The sequence below is a fragment of the Glarea lozoyensis genome, assembly GCF_000409485.1.
Source record: "Glarea lozoyensis ATCC 20868 chromosome Unknown GLAREA3, whole genome shotgun sequence".
Classification (NCBI taxonomy): domain Eukaryota; kingdom Fungi; phylum Ascomycota; class Leotiomycetes; order Helotiales; family Helotiaceae; genus Glarea; species Glarea lozoyensis.
This window is the reverse complement of record NW_007360998.1, coordinates 89470-109102: the sequence shown is the minus strand read 5'-3', so window position 1 is coordinate 109102 and position 19633 is coordinate 89470. Positions and strand designations below refer to the sequence as shown.

At 47.0% G+C, this 19633-nt stretch overlaps 8 protein-coding genes across 8 annotated transcripts; 5 read left to right on the top strand and 3 right to left on the bottom strand.

The window, feature by feature from the left end:
- Positions 1-967: 967 nt before the first annotated feature.
- GLAREA_00040 (NagB/RpiA/CoA transferase-like protein) lies at positions 968-2131 on the bottom strand (the record flags this gene model as incomplete). The annotated part of the gene is made up of 4 exons (XM_008084800.1): positions 968-1222; positions 1274-1819; positions 1873-2021; positions 2068-2131. The coding sequence occupies 4 exons, from the start codon at positions 2129-2131 to the stop codon at positions 968-970; spliced, it is 1014 nt and encodes a 337-aa protein (XP_008082991.1).
- Positions 2132-3832: 1701 nt separating this feature from the next.
- Positions 3833-5494, top strand: GLAREA_00039 (Actin-like ATPase; the record flags this gene model as incomplete). Its single annotated transcript, XM_008084799.1, has 3 exons — positions 3833-4428; positions 4480-5052; positions 5101-5494. The coding sequence occupies 3 exons, from the start codon at positions 3833-3835 to the stop codon at positions 5492-5494; spliced, it is 1563 nt and encodes a 520-aa protein (XP_008082990.1).
- Positions 5495-6741: 1247 nt separating this feature from the next.
- On the top strand, positions 6742-8525 carry GLAREA_00038 (p53-like transcription factor; the record flags this gene model as incomplete). Its single annotated transcript, XM_008084798.1, has 4 exons — positions 6742-6881; positions 6973-7927; positions 7987-8339; positions 8408-8525. 4 exons carry the CDS (start codon positions 6742-6744, stop codon positions 8523-8525), a joined length of 1566 nt encoding a protein of 521 aa, XP_008082989.1.
- Positions 8526-9553: 1028 nt separating this feature from the next.
- Positions 9554-10629, top strand: GLAREA_00037 (Nucleotide-binding protein; the record flags this gene model as incomplete). Its single annotated transcript, XM_008084797.1, has 2 exons — positions 9554-9693; positions 9777-10629. 2 exons carry the CDS (start codon positions 9554-9556, stop codon positions 10627-10629), a joined length of 993 nt encoding a protein of 330 aa, XP_008082988.1.
- A 796-nt stretch (positions 10630-11425) lies between these two features.
- On the bottom strand, positions 11426-11674 carry GLAREA_00036 (uncharacterized protein; the record flags this gene model as incomplete). Its single annotated transcript, XM_008084796.1, has 1 exon — positions 11426-11674. The coding sequence occupies one exon, from the start codon at positions 11672-11674 to the stop codon at positions 11426-11428; it is 249 nt and encodes an 82-aa protein (XP_008082987.1).
- Positions 11675-12679: 1005 nt separating this feature from the next.
- GLAREA_00035 (Enolase C-terminal) lies at positions 12680-14126 on the top strand (the record flags this gene model as incomplete). Its single annotated transcript, XM_008084795.1, has 3 exons — positions 12680-12835; positions 12887-13492; positions 13539-14126. 3 exons carry the CDS (start codon positions 12680-12682, stop codon positions 14124-14126), a joined length of 1350 nt encoding a protein of 449 aa, XP_008082986.1.
- Positions 14127-14695: 569 nt separating this feature from the next.
- Positions 14696-16570, top strand: GLAREA_00034 (S-adenosyl-L-methionine-dependent methyltransferase; the record flags this gene model as incomplete). Its single annotated transcript, XM_008084794.1, has 3 exons — positions 14696-15756; positions 15803-16103; positions 16154-16570. 3 exons carry the CDS (start codon positions 14696-14698, stop codon positions 16568-16570), a joined length of 1779 nt encoding a protein of 592 aa, XP_008082985.1.
- Positions 16571-16912: 342 nt separating this feature from the next.
- On the bottom strand, positions 16913-19527 carry GLAREA_00033 (uncharacterized protein; the record flags this gene model as incomplete). Its single annotated transcript, XM_008084793.1, has 4 exons — positions 16913-17628; positions 17680-18059; positions 18108-19439; positions 19508-19527. 4 exons carry the CDS (start codon positions 19525-19527, stop codon positions 16913-16915), a joined length of 2448 nt encoding a protein of 815 aa, XP_008082984.1.
- Positions 19528-19633: the final 106 nt, after the last annotated feature.

The following is a 19633-nucleotide window of genomic DNA, read 5'->3' as shown; positions in this document are numbered from 1 at the left end:
CGCGGCTGTTCCCAAATTTATCTGATTTGTTCGTAGGTGTTTTTATTGAACTTCGAAGTTCAGAGCTAGGAGCAATAAACTGAGTCCCTTGTTATAAAGGAAATTGTCATGTTTCGCTTTGTTGCTTTGTGGAAGCATTGTCAGAAAAGGGCCCTTGTTTTTGATTTGTTGTCTTAGCGGGTATTTTGACACCTTGAGAAACAAAGAAGAGACGGTGGGAGATTTTCATCCAAGAGAAAGTTTGTTTCGTCAGTATAGTGTTCTCATCTATTTCCATGTTGTCTAGCTAGGCGTGACTGAACTGTTACTTATTTTGACATTCGTTAATGATGTTAAATTCTAACTAATGCATTGGCGGGAAAATAGGTGGATGTGCAGACCTGTCTCTGCGATATCTCGCGGTGGGCAAAATAAATAGTAGTCGAAGCGCGATATTTCTTCGATTAAGTTGACGAAATATCGGTATTTAGTAGATTAACTTGGAACAATATGACTCGTTTCGTCAATTATTTTAAGTAAATAAGACTTCTTAAGCTCTATTCGAAGTCGACTTATTGAGTCCCAAAATTAGTAGGCAGGTAAATGACACTTATTTTGTCCTCCGCGAGGATATATACTATGAGGACCCAAAATGTTACATATAATGTGAAGCAATTTCTAAAAGGTTTTCTATGAATTCTTACAGATATATACAAATAGTTTAACTTGTGTCCACTAAGAGCCGCTACTCCAAAGATATTAAATGAATAGCTAACTAACGCTTCATTAGTTGTATTTACATTTTGATTGAATAACCGGTTATCTTGTGTGATAGTGTCCGCCGCATACCGCTCGTTAGAATTGAACTGGTAAAATAGAAACTCCCTCAAATTTTGCACATGGCCAATCTAATATATTCACATCAAGCAAATTTACAAAACGCCATAACTTCATCCGGCTTTCCAATCTTTAATGCACCGGCACCCGATCAATGAGCAGCAATCCGACTCCCCATCCTGTCAGGAATCAACTCGGGCGTGATGCTTCGAAGTGGATACTCGGTAGCTGGCGCTGCCAGCAGCGTACTTGTCAAGGGCTGTGGTGACAGGATACTTGGTTCCTGCTTTGTCTCAGGCAAGGGCTCGATCGACTTAGTCGCTGGACGAGGTCCGGTTCTGACTTTGCTTGGGAGGATCTGCTCAAACCCTTGTGATGAAGCAACTGCCTCGATAGATTTGAAATACTGCAAGATGATTAGTTTAGGACACAGCGAAAGGTGAAGTATGATTCTTACTCTGACAGTCTTGACTTGAAGCTCCAGAGTTGCGTCTTCATCGACGACAATCATTGGATGAGGATGTAATTGCAAGCTCGAAAGAGTCCACATGTGATTTACTCCCTCTTCGATACACTTTTTGAGTGCTAAGGACTTGTGCGCGCCAGTGATGATGATCACAACTTCTCTGGCCTCCAACACTGTCTGAACACCGACAGTCAAAGCCATCTTTGGCACTTTTTCCAGATCATTGTCAAAGAACCGGCTGTTGGCGATGATAGTGTCGTATGCTAAAGTCTTGACTCGAGTTCGCGAAGCCATAGACGAGCCAGGCTCGTTGAAAGCGATATGTCCATCTGGACCTATCCCACCAAGGAACAGATCGATACCTCCAACAGCCTTGATGGCTGCTTCATAGCCAACACATTCAGCTTCTAAGTCCTGGGCGTTGCCGTTCAGGATATGTATGTTCGATGGATGCACATTGACGTGAGAGAAAAAATGCTTGTACATAAAGGTGTGGTAGCTTTCTGGGTGTTCCCGTGGAATACCGATGTATTCATCCTATGCGGGGTATCAGATCACATCCTGCATGGATGGTTTGAATACGAGCGTACCATATTGAATGTAACGACATGTTCGAATGATATTGCGCCTGCTTTATATCTCTCGACAAGGACTTTATAAATGCCGACAGGACTGGAACCGGTTGGGAGACCAAGCACGAAAGGGTGTTCTTTTGACGGGTTAAAAGTATTAATCCTGTCTGGATAATGTCAAACAAGCTCATACTGGGGTTCCATGTTAATTACCAATGATATAGTTGGCAATAAATTTTGACGCAGCGGCCGGGTCGTCTCTAATGATGAGTCTCATTGTGTAGGATATAAGAACTGGCTAGGAAATTTGTTTTGATCTGAGGATTTCAGTATGAAGAGTTTAAAACAAACAGGAAAACGGCGCAATTGATGATAGAAATGTACACGAGAGACAGCGGTATACTAGGATTAGAGAGAAAGTTCTAGTGAGGGGCGTCATGGAGCACCATCAAACTCTATGCCAGATGCTGATTCAATGACCACAGAACCCATCAACTCCATGTCACAAGATTCGATGGAGTCTGACAGCTAAATCTCCGTGCGGATAGAATGGAACGTCACTAAACGCCATCCCATTCTTTATTCCAACGGCGAAGTACGACTGGAGCTACCAACGCCGTTCCAACGTTCCGCTAGTACCTGTACTTGACATCTTGCTGACACCAGGAGCCTTAGTATGGTGTGCTAGTCGCGACATTTTGTCAAAACGTGGTATTGTACCAGGCGGCAAGAGTCTCGGAATCCTCGCTGTGGTGATGTTCAACAAACGTGCTTTTTGAAGCGAGGGCAACGAAGCAGATTACAGCTAGCAGGGAGGAATCGTTGCAGAAGCCTTGTGAGCAATGTGAGCAGCCCTATCATTGAAGTTGTCAGTAGTGATTCAATCACAATAATAGTTGTGAGTAACCTGATGGCTCGCTATTTCGTTTGCAATCACAGTCGTGACTTTGCCATCTTGAGTGTAACATTGAAGTGGAGACCCAAAACACGTCAAAATGTTATGTAAGGTTGAGCTAGCGTCGAGTAAACTCTAAACCCTATCTATTGGTTTGTGAGGCGAAATGTGGCTAAGCATTTGCCGACCTTTCGTTCCTTACACACAATCGCGTTTCTCCCACTGTAACGTTGCCTTCAGCATCTCTCCCCCATCACCAACGGCGGTCCTACTATTCAACCCACAATTGTCCGCGCAAACGAAACGACACACTGGTTGAACGGCCTAGGCGGAACTGAGAAATGACCCGGCTGCTCCCTCACAAGGGGTTGGGTTGCAGGGTCGATGGCCTAATTCTGGAGACATCCCGCCCAAAGATAGGCAAGATGGCTCCCCTAGTAGGCCATCGATCACGCAAATCTCGCAATTGTGGTCCTGGTAGCCCTGCCTCTACGGGAAGTTCTGTGGACCAGTTGCTGCCATGCATCTTCTCTTCTTCATACTTTGTCTCAAACTCATCTAATTTTTCTTCTGTTCGGCATCTGCAAGAAGGCGTGTTATGTTACTGCCATTCATGCCGAAAGGGCCGTAAAAGAATGAATTTTGTTTTCTCATCCTATCATCTGCAATTTTGAATGGCGCATTGATCGTATTCATCTACATCCCTACTATCAGACCTAGCATTCACTCATTCTCAGTTCGGGTTCTACATGTTACTTGGCCGCTTTAGATCCTTCCAACATACCCAACCATCTTCCAGACTACACGTCTCGTACTGCACCACTATCGACCTTCCTTCTTAGAGATCTGTCGGAATTGTCTGTCTTACGTCCGCTTCGTAAATTTGTTGCAGTCCTAATCCAATCCACTCAACCTGCCCTTCAGTTTGCCGCATGTAACTACGAATGGAGTAGTATCAGAGCATAGAGAGCGCAACAACCCGACGCTTGACATCGTTACGGTAGCCGCGCCGCATAGCGCCGTCTAGTACAAAAGCCTCTATATGTGTCAACGCTTGATGAGATGCAGCCATTCATTTCTGCAATGTACAAGGTACGCCAGGCCTTCTATGCTGCTTTCATTAGGAGCTTGCTGAGAACGAAGTCTGTTCTTCAAACCATACTCAACATCTGGCTGTCGCCGTCAGTCATCAAGGGCGATAAGGTCAACAAGGAGGGGGGTGCGGCTGAGAGAAACAACAAAATCGAAGAGTTTTTGAAAAACATTGAGGATGAGTTTCGGAAATCCAAGGAAACGCCAAATCTGGTGGCTTTGTCAAACGGCTTGAGAGAGCAGTTTGGAAAGAGCCTGTTGGATAATCCATTATGCATGTTACCGTCGTACAATCATCAATTACCCCATGGCAATGAACGGGGGACTTACCTTGCTTTGGATGTTGGAGGCTCAACATTCCGCATCGCCTTGATCGAACTTTTCGGGAGGAAAAGTGAGGGTGCTGGAAGTGTCATTTTGAAGAGGGATACATTCAAAATCACGAGTGATGTAAAGCAGCTGAAAGGAGTTCTTTTCTTTGACTGGATGGCCAAGAGAATCGCAGAAACTTTGTCAGGACAAAATGAAGGTAACAATATGTCCAAAGCACCGTTATCAATGGGCATGTCCTGGTCATTTCCAATTGAGTAAGTCTTTTCTGCTTTAAATATTATTTACATCAGCTGACAGTTGATTAGACAAACATCTCTTCGAAGTGGATTGCTTCAAGAAATGGGCAAGAATTTCTTGGCTGCACATGGATTGATCGGTCGAGATCTTGGTGATATTATTCAAGAGTCTTGTTCTAGGATTGGTCTCAATGTACAATTGGACGCAATTGTAAACGATTCCTCAGCGACATTACTTTCAAAAGCATATCTGGACCAAACCACCCGTTTTGCACTCATCCTCGGTACAGGCGTTAATGCTGCTGTGCATCTTCCAGTACACATGTTCTCACAGGAGAAATTTGGAGTTCGACCAGCGAGTTGGCACGAGTCCGCCAAACATGTTATTGTCAATACAGAGTTATCGATGTTTGGTAGCGGCATCTTACCGTACACTCGATGGGATAGAGCACTGTTAGCAACACATTCGCGACCCGATTTCCAACCATTAGAGCATTTCGTTAGTGGTGGCTATCTTGGAGAGATATCTCGCTTGATACTTGTTGAGGGCATTGAAACAGCAGGCCTCATGGGTGGGATTGTACCGCCGAGTCTGATGGAGCGATACTCTCTAGAGACAGAGACTTTGTCGCACATTGAATCGTGGGTTTTTGTTTCGTCTTACAATTGCATCAGCTAACATGAAAACAGTGATACCAGTGCCACTCTGTCGAATGCCGTCCAATTGTTTACCTCCAAACACCCGTCATCTTGCCCTCCTACCCACTCCGACATTCTCGCCATCCGTCAGATTGCATCACACGTCGCTTATCGAGCGAGTGGTGTTGTCGCCGCTGGCATACATGGTCTATGGCAAATGCGCAACATAGCAGAGGGTATCCAAGCAGACAAGCTTTCACATACACTCGTGGCGTACAACGGCTCAGTGATGGAAAATTACCCAGATTTTAGAAAGTCGTGTCAGAGCCAAATAGATTCCCTTGTACAGAGCTCTGGGGGCCAGCCGGGACTGGTAGAGCTGATGTACGCGGAAGAGAGTAGTCTTTTAGGAGCTGCTGTGGCAGTCGCTTGCATAGCCGGATAGTTATTGATTCTACGACTATTTCCTCTGGAAATATCGAATGCATAGCATTGGGCGGAGTTCTGCGGGGTAATAGCATGGTTCAACTTCATTTATATATATATATGGAGGAAGGATTTAAGCAATCAACTGTACATAGTTTGCGCATTCCAGCCTTGCCAAAGGGGTTTCGGCAATTTGACCCAATTTGGACTTTCTAACGGCTCAGGAACAGTGCTTTACAAAGTACTTGTCTTTTACCTTACGGATTCTTTACTCGTTCTAGAGGTCTAGACGAGCCTACCAGAAGCCATCTCGGTCCTGCTCATCTGCGCGTGATGCTATTCTTCGAACAGGCATGCATGGTACCCTCGAAGTCTCATCCAACCACCAAATGCGGGGTGAGAAAGAGATATTGGTGTGGGTCACTATCGGCACTGCCAGATGGAGAGAAAGCCACAATTTAAACGTGTGACGGGGATCTCGTGGGCGTAAGCTCTGGAACTTGTGGTCTTCGTCGCGTTGGTTGAACAAAATTGCAAGACTTGATGTAAGGTGACAAACGCAAGTGCTTAAGTCATTCCTCGAACCCAATATTCAGAAGTGGAAAGAGGCGACTCCTTCAGGGATCTCCCCACACCAGAGATAACGAAGCTTCCTTTCCAGGTTCTTTCCAGATAAGTTTCGGCGCCAGAACACCCCGGGGGAGAGCTGCCGAGCTCACCGACCAAGCTCCGTTCGGGCCAATCTCAAGCCCCTCAAGCCCCTCAAGCCTCTCAAGCCTCTGTCTCTCCTTCTTGTGATTTCCCCAAAGACTGACTGACCTCACACCTCAAAGCAACTTCATCATGAATCAAATATATTGTTTTCAGCCCCAAACATAATTGTTTTCATTGCCTCGTCTCATCTTCCATCCTCCTCCAACGCAGTCAGTCCTATCGTCGCCTCTGGCTTCGCCGGATCACCCTATGATCAGACGGCCCCAGCAGCTTCACAAGCGATCCTATTACTGCATGACCATTTAGTTTGTACTTCCACGAAATCATCTTCTACCAACGGCTCCAAGTCCGACCGACTGCGCCGACGTATTGCTTGCTTCAGCCGTGGCTTCTTCTCACTCTTTTATTTGACCCTGCAAAAGACGACCACCCCAGGTTGTTCTGTTCGAATGTTTCCACGATAATGCTTAGAGCAATTGCAATATCACATGCACCATCCTTCCAGAATCACCAAGTTCCGAGTTGCTAAAATCAAGGGTCCGAAACTTAGGCATGGCGGGTTATGAGACGATTACCATGTCGACGACAACACCTAACGACATCTTGCGCTTGAGCGCTCAAGGTGCCGGGCATATGGTACCAATGGATGTATTTGATCATGATCTGAATTTTGGAGAGCCGAGTAGCATGTTGTACGTCAACCAGCCATCAATGTATATCCCCACACCAATCCCCAGATTCTTGTAACTGCCTAGCAATGCTTCAGCACTGACTTCTCCACAGCGCGCACACTAGAGATGATCTGTCTTCCAATGTCCCCTCGCTACCATTTACGCCCTCTTACGAACTATCCGATGCCTTCTCGAGTACATTTGACGACCCGTTTTCTTACCAGTCGGCGCAATTTGATACCCTCCTCGAACCGAATAATGATACCCAACAAGGCGAGACCCCGTCGCAGGCGCTTGACAACAAGCTTCTGGGCTTTGGAGCGCCGATAATGAAAGTACCGATATTGGATGATCGTGGACAAACATGGCCTCAGATGACGGCAGAGCTTTATGGCATGTTCTTTGTTGCGGAAGATGTGTTTGGAGGGGAGACGACGGGGCGACCAATGGAATTGACTTGCTATCGACGGAACCTGTTTCAAATATCGGGCTCGATGGTTTTGTCGCGGAGCATATCACATGTGTTAAATGAGCAGGGACAGCAAGTCCCCTTGTACGATTTGACGGCTTCGATCTCGGCGCTAGAAAGTATAGAAGGGAAGAGTACGGAGATAATATCTGTGCCATGGAAAACGTCTGCTGGATCTGCGAGCGAGGATAAAGCTGGAGCAGCACCCGCCAAATGGCCGTTGGATTTAAGTATAAACCCAGAGTTGGATCCGGCTACAGTCACAATACCGATTGCCTGGAAGAGATTACAGTTCAAGCATGCAACGGCCAACAATGGAAGGAGGAAAGGTCTACAGCAACACTATGTCATTCAAATCAATCTTATGGCGACTACCGCGACGGGAGAAGTGGTCAAGCTGGCAGAGATACAAAGTGGACCGATTATTGTGCGGGGCAGAAGTCCGAGAAATTTTGATAGTAGGAAAGATGTGCCGTTGAGTGAGAAGAAGTTGGATTCCAAGCAGAAGACTACGAATGATGTTCCGCAGACGCCACAAGTGAAAGTTGATCCGGGAGTCACTAATAGCAGTTACAGATTCTACACAAACCAGTCACAGGTAGGCTCTTCATACGACCTTAAGTGGACGGATAAGACATACACTAACATGTGCGGCAGTCTTTGGACATTCCGGATTGGACAAATGGCAAGGACAATGGCACTTCTACCTTGAGTCCGGAAACGAGCAGGCCTGCGAAAAAGGCAGCATTGTCTGCACCAGTCAGACCACCAATCCCAAAGACAAGATGGAGTTCTGAGTCAAAATCGACATTAAAAAAGACATCACAAGCTTCTCCTATCGACCTCTCGCTTGCTGATGATGAGTACGGAAGGAAGGACAGCACAGGTCATGGCGGTCGTCCTGGTGATCGAAGTCCTGAGATGAGAAAGAAAAGTGGTGCGCATGTTGGCAGTCCGGTTGAGAATGCGGATTTGCTTTATGAGTACTTTCCGTTGAGTTTGGATGATTGGTAAGTGAAGAGTTCGGTGGTGGAGGTTGGGTGGAGATGCCAGGAGAATATGGCTAATGAAATTGTAGGATGCCTCCTGTTGATGCGATATATCGACCACATGTCGTGCATCACATTCATCCCCCGGAGATGATGGCTCAGCAAGTGAAGGGGAAGCAGAAGAGGTACTTTTCAGCGGACGACTAAATGAACGTGGAGGCGTCGAACGATAAACATGCAATGAAAGGTTACTGTATAACTCACTGAGGAAAGACGAAGGTAGATGCCTAATTTGACGATTACGACTCGATTTACGCGATACCAATAACCAAGGCGTTTGTCGATGGCGCCTGTTAAGAGACTTGCTATCGCTGAGAAAAGTAAATTACGGCAACAGCGATGAAGGAGGGATCTCCAGGATAACAAGCGAGTCAAGAGAGGAGAGGAGCATTTCTAGGAGACGATGGAATGAAAGAAGTATTAGTGACCCTTCATGTCGAGCAACGAAGCGCCTGCGATGTTGGTTGCCTGATGAGATGGAGTCATTAGCGCCTTGCATTGATTTAACATGATCAAACAAGAAGATATTTAGCTTTTTTCCGGTTAAGCTTGGATAAGGCAATGAGTTTGCTAATTGATACCCTACTGAATGATTACCATTACTCAGTTATTCTCCTTGACGTTGAAACAGTGATGATACATCAAGCATGGTTCAAGGAAGTGAGTCAAAAGTCGCGTTTGGTGTCATTTCAGTCGTTTTGGGATGAGAGCTGTACTTCCGTTATCAACGATATTACAGATTCGTAATCTATCAAACAGCCCAAGATTTCGACTCTTAATCGATGTTATCATCGTTATCCTGCAGGGAATTTCGAGTGAGAGCGTGTACCAACAGCAATCCAAGAGGTATCGACCTGGACTAGACTGGACGTTTGGTTTGTATATTTACAAATCGAATGTATCAAGCTCCTGCAGCGAAGCTCACTATGTTGAGAGAGTTATTCTGGTCCTTTGGGACTACAAAAGCAACTAACTACATCACGTGTCTGTCAATCCACGCCCTTCCCCACTCTCAAGACGATGCAACCCAGACTTATCCACAAGCTATCAACCATCTTTATCATCTCTCCCATGCTTTCAATACATTAAGCGAGTCCAAATCATATCCGACATCGCTCTTCCATGATTTCATAAATCCCCAAACTTCAAGGATTCAAACCAACACATATACGAACATGTCAAAACCGAAGATAGCGATAGTAGGCGCCGGTATCACAGGGTTAGCCTGCGCCTACGTTCTAGCTTCAAGATACAATGTTACAATCATCGCCCGTGACCTTCCTGGAGATCTGGGGTTGGCGTGGGCTAGTCCTTGGTATTCCCCCTCTTCATATTTCCAAATACCCACCTCACCTCATCTCATTCTCTCAATCACTCATTCAAATTAACAAAGATCAGGGCAGGCGCAGTCTTCCACCCTCAAAACACCACCAACCCTCTCCTCCGCAAAATGCAAGAGGATTCCTTCCGCTTCTATTGGGACCTCGCGAAACGTGAAGATGATTGTGGAGTGGGGGTGTATCATATGACTGAGTTTTTTGAGAATGAAGAGGAGGTGTGGTATAAAGACTTGATGTCGGGGTGGTGTGAGGGCAAGAGGGGAGTTGAGGGGTTGAAGGTGAGGGAGTATGAGACTGTGTGTATGAATCCTGAGATTTTGTTGCTTTGGTTAAGAAAGCGGTTGGAGGGGACGGGCGTGAGATTCGTGAGGAGGGAGGTGGAGAGTTTGGAGCATGCGAAGAGTATAGTAGGCGCGCAGGTCGTGGTTAATGCGAGTGGTGTTGGTGCAAGGGAACTCGCGCATGATGAAGCCGTGCGGCCGGTAAGAGGGCAGACGATGTTCGTGAAAACCGATTTCGCGGAGTGTGTTATGCTTGAGGGGAGTGAATACACGTATGTGATTCCTAGGAAGGGGAGTGGAGGTGTGATTATGGGGGGTGTGAAGAGTGAGAGACTTGATGCGGACATTGATGTGGATTTGAGAAGTGATATACTTAGGAGAGTCAATCGGCTTACGGGTGATGCGTTCGGGGGTTTGGATGTTGAAAAGGGACTGAGGGAGGGGAAGGTGAGGGATGTGCTTGGGTTTAGGCCCGGGAGAAAGGGAGGTGTGAGGGTTGAGAGGGTTGGCGGGACGGTTCATGCGTATGGGGTTGAGGGGGCGGGGTATATTTATTCTTTTGGTGTTGCGGTGAGGGTTGGTGAGTTGGTAGAAGAGGTTTTGAAGTTAGGGAGAAAGGCGAAGTTGTGAAAGTGGTGGGCTGTTGGCGGTGGGTAATGGATGACCAGGTGTGTAATGTTAAATGTGGAGTCCTGCCAATGCTTTGAGTAGATTTCAGAGCCATAAATGACAATGATAACGAGAAGACTAGTCGTTTGAGATATTAGGGGTGATAATCAATCCACGAGGTTGAAGTGTTGCAATCAGCAGCGTATCTGGTAATACTAAATATTATTTGATTATCTTCGAGATATATATTAGTGAACGAACCTGCCGTACGCGTCTTGCTAGCTCGAGCTGTTCTCTTCACACCACTCATCTTTCCTTTCTTTATCTCTCGTTCTCTGAATATAACCCTCACCAGTATAATGTACCCTCTTTCTAAGATCTCCTAAGAAAATCCAATAAATGCTCAGAAACATCAACCACATTCTGGTTGAAAACATTCATAAGTGTAAGGTTGTTGAATCTGTCTGCTCTTCTCCAACGTATCCTAGAAATCGCTCGACCTTGGCCGTCTCCGAACAAGATCTCTCTGCGTCTCTGAATCTACTGACCCACGTATTGCGCTCCTGTGATGTGGAGAAACGAACGACTGAGGTAGAGGGCCACTGAATGCCAGACGATCATATAAATCTTGCAAGATGGTCACCACTGAGTACCTCGTGCTCTCGGAAACTGAAAGTATGTATTCGGAACTTGGTAGGTAGGTATAGTCTTGCAGAGCGCATTCGGAATGTAGCATCGAAGACATTTGCTGGATCTGAAGAAGACACTGATCTAATTGAGAGCTTGCAATAGCTTCAACAATTTTAGCGACATTCTTCTACACCAAATACGTCGTAGGGATCGTACCATCACCCGAAGAGAATCTTGGTCCTAGTCTGGAACAATGCATCTCATATTCATACTGAATCTCTGATCCACCCGCCATCAACGACCTGTCCAGGGATTGATTATAATCGTCGTCCCAGCGATCACTACTAGCTTCTATCCAGGTTTGATAGGCAACAGCACAGCTGTTATAGGCGACGACTAAGCCAGTCACTGCTGCTAGCCCTTGTAGTTGAGGCATTACAAGAAGTATGAAAAAGCACAAGACGAAGAAGAAGAGTAGAAACAGCCTTTCTCAAGCTGGTCGCCATCGACATGACCACCAGGCCATACGACGAATATATCAAAAACATCCACCATCTCAAGTATCACATATACCTCGTCTCTTGATATTAGACTTCCGACCCCAATTCAAAAATCGATTTCAAGCCAGAATTCATCCAAAGCAGTTGAACAACATAACGGGAACGACGATCATTTCTGAGACAAGCCGTAAGCCCGGTTGAGGGGGCCAAAATAATCGATAAATTCTGTTGAAGCATAGCCTCGATGATGGGTTTCCGCAGCACAGCTGAATTTGCGTCAGAGGATTATTGGTCACTTGACAGTGGTTCTGTAACATTGAGAGTGAACGTGGGACTTGCGGTGTGAAATGCCGAAGTTCTGACCGAATGGGATGGAGGATTCGTCGATATTGTGAGATGAGTTGCTCAACTGGTGATGGTGTTGAAGTGGGGAGGACAAACGAGGAGGAAATGAGCCGCTTCAAGGTCAGCAGCAGGGGTGAGCGAAAGCCAACCTCGGGAAGTCATCCGAGCATTACAAGTGAAGAAGAAAAGTCAACTCATCATTTCCACTCAGCAACAACATGACAAACAAATAATCTCCCCAGAACCCCACGATGTTTCCCCCCACAAAGTCACAAACCACATCGGCGTGGTCTGGACCGGCGAAAAGCCCGAGTCATGGCCGCAATCGCACTAGAGAACAATTTTCCATCAATCAGCGTCATTATAATTTCCCCTCCAAACGACCCCTCCATTAGAGGCCCCCATTGTTCTGCTAACAATCGGAGTATTTATTTTGCGCAGAGGAAGCGCGTGTATATAAGTAGGAACAGTTCTTGGTTCTGTTGGCATTATTTGAGCCTCTTCCTTGGCTGTCTTTTTCTGCTTGGTACCTGTTGATCTTCTGTGTCTGCATTACGTTGGATATTTTTTGAATACTTCAAGTCGGCACTTACACAATGGCGGAAGTTACTATTACAGGGTGGGATACCCGCGATGTGCGGTTTCCTACTTCGCTCGACAAGACGGGTTCTGATGCTATGAACGCTGCTGGAGATTATTCTGCCGCTTACTGCATCTTGAAGACGGACTCCAAGTTCTCTGGACATGGAATGGTATGGACCTTCTTTTAACACATTCCGAAACCCTATTAACTTTTATTTCAGACCTTCACAATTGGCCGTGGTAACGACATTGTCTGCAAAGCCATCGACAACGTTGCCGATCGAATCAAGGGTCGAACCCTCTCCTCCCTCGTCGAGAACTGGGGACAGACCTGGCGCTACCTCGTTTCCGATTCACAATTGAGATGGATTGGACCAGAAAAGGGAGTCATCCACTTGGCTCTCGGAGCAGTGGTCAATGCCATCTGGGATCTCTGGGCAAAGACTTTGAACAAGCCAGTTTGGAGAATTGTTGCGGATATGAGCCCAGAGGAATTCGTCAAGTGCATCGATTTCCGATATATTACCGACGCAATCACCCCTGATGAGGCTATTGCCATGTTGAAGGCTGAAGAGGGAGGAAAGCAGAAACGTATTCAGGATGCTTTGGAGAGCAAGGCTGTTCCAGCTTACACCACATCTGCTGGATGGCTAGGATATGGAGAGGACAAGATGAAGGGATTGTTGCAAGAGACACTCGCCAAGGGATACAGACATTTCAAGTTGAAGGTCGGTACCTCGGTGGAGGCTGATCGGAAACGATTGACAATTGCGAGAGAAGTCATTGGTTATGACAAAGGAAACATTTTGATGGTTGACGCAAACCAAGTGAGTTCACTTACACTATGCCCGGGTTTGGTACTGATATTTCTAGGTTTGGTCCGTTCCAGAAGCCATCGAGTACATGCAACACCTCAAAGAATTCAAGCCATGGTTTATCGAAGAGCCAACCTCTCCTGATGACATTCTCGGTCACAAGGCTATCCGTGATGCGCTCCGCCCTGATGGAATCGGAGTTGCGACTGGAGAAATGTGCCAAAACCGTGTCATCTTCAAGCAACTTCTCGCCTCTGGTGCCATTGATGTCTGCCAAATTGATGCTTGCCGAATGGGTGGTGTCAACGAGGTTCTTGCCGTACTCCTCATGGCCAAGAAATTCAATGTCCCAATCGTGCCTCACAGTGGTGGTGTCGGACTTCCTGAATATACCCAGCATCTCAGCACAATCGATTATGTCTGTGTCAGTGGAAAGTTGAGTGTCCTGGAGTATGTTGACCATCTTCACGAGCATTTCGAACATCCATCAGTTATCAAAGATGGTTATTACCAGACACCAATGGATCCTGGTTACAGTGTCGAGATGAAGGCTGCCAGCATGGACCATTATAGCTTCCCTGGAACGGAGTCTGGATGGTGGCATAGCGCGGAAGCCAAACCAATTCTCGAGGGAGAGAAGATCTGAGGACATTTTAAATTCTTTTCAACGCGGGGTCACGAGTTTTCATGTTGGGCTCGTGTCCGCAGGGCAACGATGGGTAAGTCTATTCTCCTCTGACAGATGTTGACGAATTATCGCTGCTTCATTGGCTAACAATCCTGTAGCATCCTGTATAACACCTGTTATCCATATAGCATAGCATAGCATTGCGTGCATTATTATTTTACCAATATAATTTTACCATATACCTCACTTGAATTTAGCTTTCCGTTCTGATTTTCATAATAAACACTTCGTAAGTTTAAAGAGGTGCAGAAATGAAATCTTTATCATCAATACATCGTGCACGTGATCTGATTGTTTGGACCTCCGCCCCACTCCGCCCCGCCATCTGGCCAGTGTTTCAGGCTCAACGCAATGGCCTGTCGTTCGCTATCGCAACGTTTCCATATTTCAGACCTCACAACATGTTTGAAGAAAGGAAACTCAATTCTCAGTCCCTCCCTTGAATAAACTGTTCATACGCTCATTTATATTCTGAATTCAAACCGCGCTGGTCGTCACCTTGAGGTGCATTCCTTCTCACCACCATCATGGCACCCTCAAAAAAGCCCTCCAAGTCACCTGGCAAAACCACCAAAATACCCATCCCACAATCCACCGACCCCCTCCTCACCCAAGAAAACTTTGAAAAAGAACTCAAAGCTCTCGCCTCCAAGGCAAAGGAAGAAACCACCGCAAAATGGGCGCGCGAACAAGCTTGGGTCTTGATCCAATCCGGCACCCTCCTCTCACTCGCGGCCATCTACTCAAACGTCTCGCTACTCAGTCTGAGTCCGGTGTATGGCTCGATACCGAGTTCAACCTACCATTCTAAGGGTGTTATGAGCGCGTGTTTCCTGGGATGGAGTTTGAACTTGTTTTTGAAAAGGAGGATTCCTGTTAAGCCGATTTTGCTGTTGCCGGTTCTGGCGGCGTATATTCCTGTTATTCAATTCTTCCTTTGCAAATTCAGCGGGACTTTTGGCGGGAGATATGGACCGATTCTTATTGAGACTCTGAGTTTCTTGCCGTTGTTGTTTTTGAGCGTGAGTTGTACGGCCACGGTGCTGGAAGATCTGGATATGAACCCCGGACGCTGGCAATGGCTTTCAGATGCTACGCCTGGGATCGCGAGTTATGCTTTTTATAAAGCTGTGGAATTCTATTCGGGGAATTACATTTCTGGAGCGATTGGAAGTTCGATTGTGCATACAAGAATCGGACTTTCTCTGCTGCTTACGGGGTTATATGCGATTTTCTCGCCCTCGAAATTGTTGTTGTATACACTGCCCGCGGTGCTTCATACGGCGATTTTCAATACTCATCTACCTACGCCATATAGTACTGCTTCTCTTAATGCTGAGTTGCAGCAGATGGGATGGTCGTTAGTTGATCGGCAAGAATCGCTTACGGGGTATATTTCTATTATCGAGAGCGCGGAGAATAGATTTAGGGTTATGAGGTGTGATCATAGTCTCCTCGGCGGAGAATGGTTTTCAAGAGATGAAGGACCAAACGAGCCTATTTACGGTGTTTTCGTAATGCTAGAAGCTGTGAGATTGGTAAAAGTTGAAATTCCAGCTCCTTATCGTCAAAAAAGCGCTCTTGTCATGTAAGTCCACATCCCCTTTTCAAGAACCATATCTAATAGAATCAAGCGGTCTCGGTATTGGAACCACCCCGGCTGCATTCATCGCCCACGGCATCAACACCACAATCGTCGAAATTGACCCCGTCGTCCACAGCTTCGCAACCAAATACTTCGCCCTGCCAACCACCCACACACCCGTCATCGAAGACGCAGTCGCCTTCGCAAACCGCACCGCCAGAGCGGGAACCAAATACGATTACATCGTCCACGACGTCTTCACGGGCGGCGCTGAGCCAATTGATCTCTTCACGTTGGAATTTATCCAGGATCTCTACGACATGCTCGAAGATTGGGGCGTCATTGCACTCGTACCTCCCCCCTCCCTTTCTCCCCCCTATCATACTAATAAAAATTGTAGAACTACGCAGGCGACCTCACCCTCCCCCCCTCCCGCATAATCACAACCACAATCCGCACCATCTTCCCCAGCTGCCGCATCTTCCGCGAGTCCCCCGCGCCCTCCGCCGCCAAAATCGCCGACGAAGGCCGCGATTTCACCAACATGGTCATCTTCTGCACCAGGACCCCGGTTGAAGAAATCGCGTTCGCGTATCCGACTGCCCCGGATTTCTTGAACTCGAGGGCCAGAAAGGCGTTTTTGGTGCCCCAGCATGAGGTGCTGGATAGTGCGTTCAAGAAAGCGGAGGAGGGCGAGATGAGGGTGCTTACTAGGGCGAGTAGGGCGGGGTTTGAGGGGTGGCAGAGGGAGAGCGCGTTGGGGCATTGGGGGGTTATGAGGGGGGTGTTGCCGCCGAGGGTTTGGGAGATGTGGTAGTGGATAGGGTCAGGAGGTGGGTGGCCATGAATTGATATAGTTGAAGTTTGAGACGTGGTGTGTCTAGATGTTTATTTCTCATAAAACATATCAGAATCACACGCTTTATATATTAATGATAAATGCTGTCATTTCTGTGTCTGTGTGTCACGCGATACAAACTCTACGATTCATACAAGATTTGTCAACATACATAAAGCCTTTCCCTATGTGGCATGTTGATTTTCCTACCTTGTATGTAAGCAATGGAAGAAATATTGTGTTTCGAATGCCACTTGTTTTGTCCGTAACAACCAGTCGGATTTGAATCATCGGACCTGCCAAATCTAGCTGTAACTAAACCTATCGCTTCCTCCGTGCCCGGGGTGTGCCGTTTGGCTTGTTTATGGTCTCTGCCAAATCATAGATTTCAGCGTGACCATCTGTATCGGCACACCAATAATCTTGCTCCAATACCAGGCTGGACTCACCGAGGAATGGCTGCATCAGGGGATCGGATTCGGAGTATGGAAAGGGATGGGAAGAAGGTTGGCCCATGTCGCTGAACCTTGGCGCACTTGCTGACCAAGGGTCGTTGACAAAGCTGTCAAGGTTGAGGCCCATTACATTCTGAAAAGGTGCTGTACCAAGCTGTGGGCCAGAATTATACTGAGAGTATTGTGGCAAGGTTTCTAGCGCAGTCATATCTCCCTCTGTAGACGAGCTGGCTACTGGTAACGGCTGGGAGTCATCTCTCCTACGTTTAGGTGCCGGGCCCTCCAGATTATGCTCTGGCCTTCTTGAACGGATACTCTCGGAGGAAGATAGAGAGGGCAACAGTTGTGTGCTATTCATAGGAGGACTATCCTGTCCAAAATCTCTAGGCGTATTGTTTTGGACTGCCTGCGACATCGTTCGCATGATAACTTGAGTTTCTCGGATACGCTCAAGTATCTCGTCTACGAGTCCTGGGGGCATCGACGTCATCTGCTGGCGTGCCATTCGATCCTCTACTGTACTTTGAAATACCTGGAGGAACCTCTCGTCTTCGGCTGATGCCTCGGAAGGACCGTCAAAAACTGCGGATAATCAATACGAAATATTGATGGCTCTAGGAGAATGGAACTTACAAGGTTGGCTTGGGACAGGAATACCGGGGAATAATGCCAACCAAATCAAGTACCAGTTTTTCAGCTCCTGCTTGTCTTGTGAAGTGGGATTATCGCCGACATATTCTGTGATGTTTGCAGAAACCCATAACACCAAGGCATCTTTAGTACTAGATTCCAGCTCTTGGTATCCGCGTGCGCTGATTTTTTTGCGAATTCTTTCTTGTACCTTGTCGTTGATACTTTCTGCTTCAGCACTGCCTGGCCATTCCTCTTCTGGCTTTACATGGCACATTTTGTTGGGTTCTAAACGGGCATGTGCTTTCTGATCTTTCGCCAGGTCAAATAGCCTACCACATCGAGTACATTGACTGGACATGTGTGTACTTTTATTATGCTGTCTTCGAGGGGTTAGTACAGATTCCTCGCTTAATCAAAAGCATTCTTACTTGAGATGTGTAACAGTTAGGTATCCGGCCTTTGCGCAAACATGATACTTGTTCCCGGTTGCGCGAGTAACACAATATTTCTGAGAGTTCCGAGCATTGAAGTGGCATCTTAATCTCCGAATAACACGTTTGGATGGATGCAAGTTGGACGATGTGGCCTTTACCCTGGGGAATTCAGAACTCTGGTCAGATCTTTGTCCAGCCCCAGTGTAGCCACCGATCCCTGATACCGACGGGATCGGAGTTGACTCTCTACAAGCGTCGTGCAGATTACCGGAAGCACTAGATGTCCTACCGGTCTGCCCATGTTGGGAGACCCCACTAATGAAGCTTTCCTCGTCAACATCGGAGATCGACTCGCTTGCTAGGAAGGATTCATCATCAAAGATTGAATACAACTTCAACAGCAGAGAAGGAGAAGTTGAGGCAGAGCCGTAAGCAGCTTCATATGCAGCTCCCACAGCTCTTGCCAACTCAGTCGTCCAGTCAATGGATTTCAGTGATGGAGGCAGCATCTTTTCTTGTTGCTGAGACACTGATCGTTCTTGCACGCTACTATCGGACGCGCATGGAGACTGTGCTACCTGAGCAGGAGAGAGTCCCTCATCGGCAAGTGTACATTGTGTTAGTTTTGTACAATCAATCAACTGAGGCGTCCTCCGGTGCCGCTCGAGCAAGGAGTCAGTTTTCACGTCTACTGTGCCGATAAGCTCGATATTCTCCGCATCACGATGCGTTTGCGTCAGGAACTCTGTAGACTGAGTTCCCTGTATCCGATCATGGCGTGAATGACTAGAGACCTCTTCGCGTGGTCTTTGGATGTTGCTATATTCTCCTATCATACCGAGCTTTTCTAGCGCAAGAGTTATGCCAGGCAAGGCCGCCTGTCGTTCAGCGTGGGTATCAAAGGATCCTTCTGTTTGAGCGGAGACAATTTCTCCTTCGTGGCTAAAGTTCATTGATGTAGACGCGCTTGCTCCCGCAGCAGCAGTGTCTCTGCCCTTTGCAGCGCCTGGTTTCTTCTGCTCTGCAAGGTCATCTTCTGTAAATCCTTGCTTCCGTGCCTTTGCTTCCCAATAGTCATCCCGGACACGTCGGCCGTTCGCCACGACCCTGCTGCCAAATTGGCGAAACGCGGATTTGGCGGTCAGAATACTTATTTGCCGAGATCTATATGAATATGGTATAATTTCTTGACGAATTAGATCCTCCTTCTCGGCGTCGGTAGCAATGATCTTATATAAACATCTGTTCTTGTCGAAAAGTGCATACGAATCTCGATATCGTTTTACCCGCGCACACTCCCTGGCCAGTATGAAAAGTTTATTTCCCCTATTAGGCACAAAGAACGTCCGACAATTGTATTCGCGATCCCCGAGAAGGTGCCCGGTGGAGGTAACCTTCTTCTCTCCTCGCTCATCATATTCTCGAGGAATATACTCATCTCCCTCAGGCCCCAGCTGATCCGTGGTGTGGTCCCTCACTGTTGGTAGCGCCGTTACCTGAGACTTGGACAGAAGGTGTCC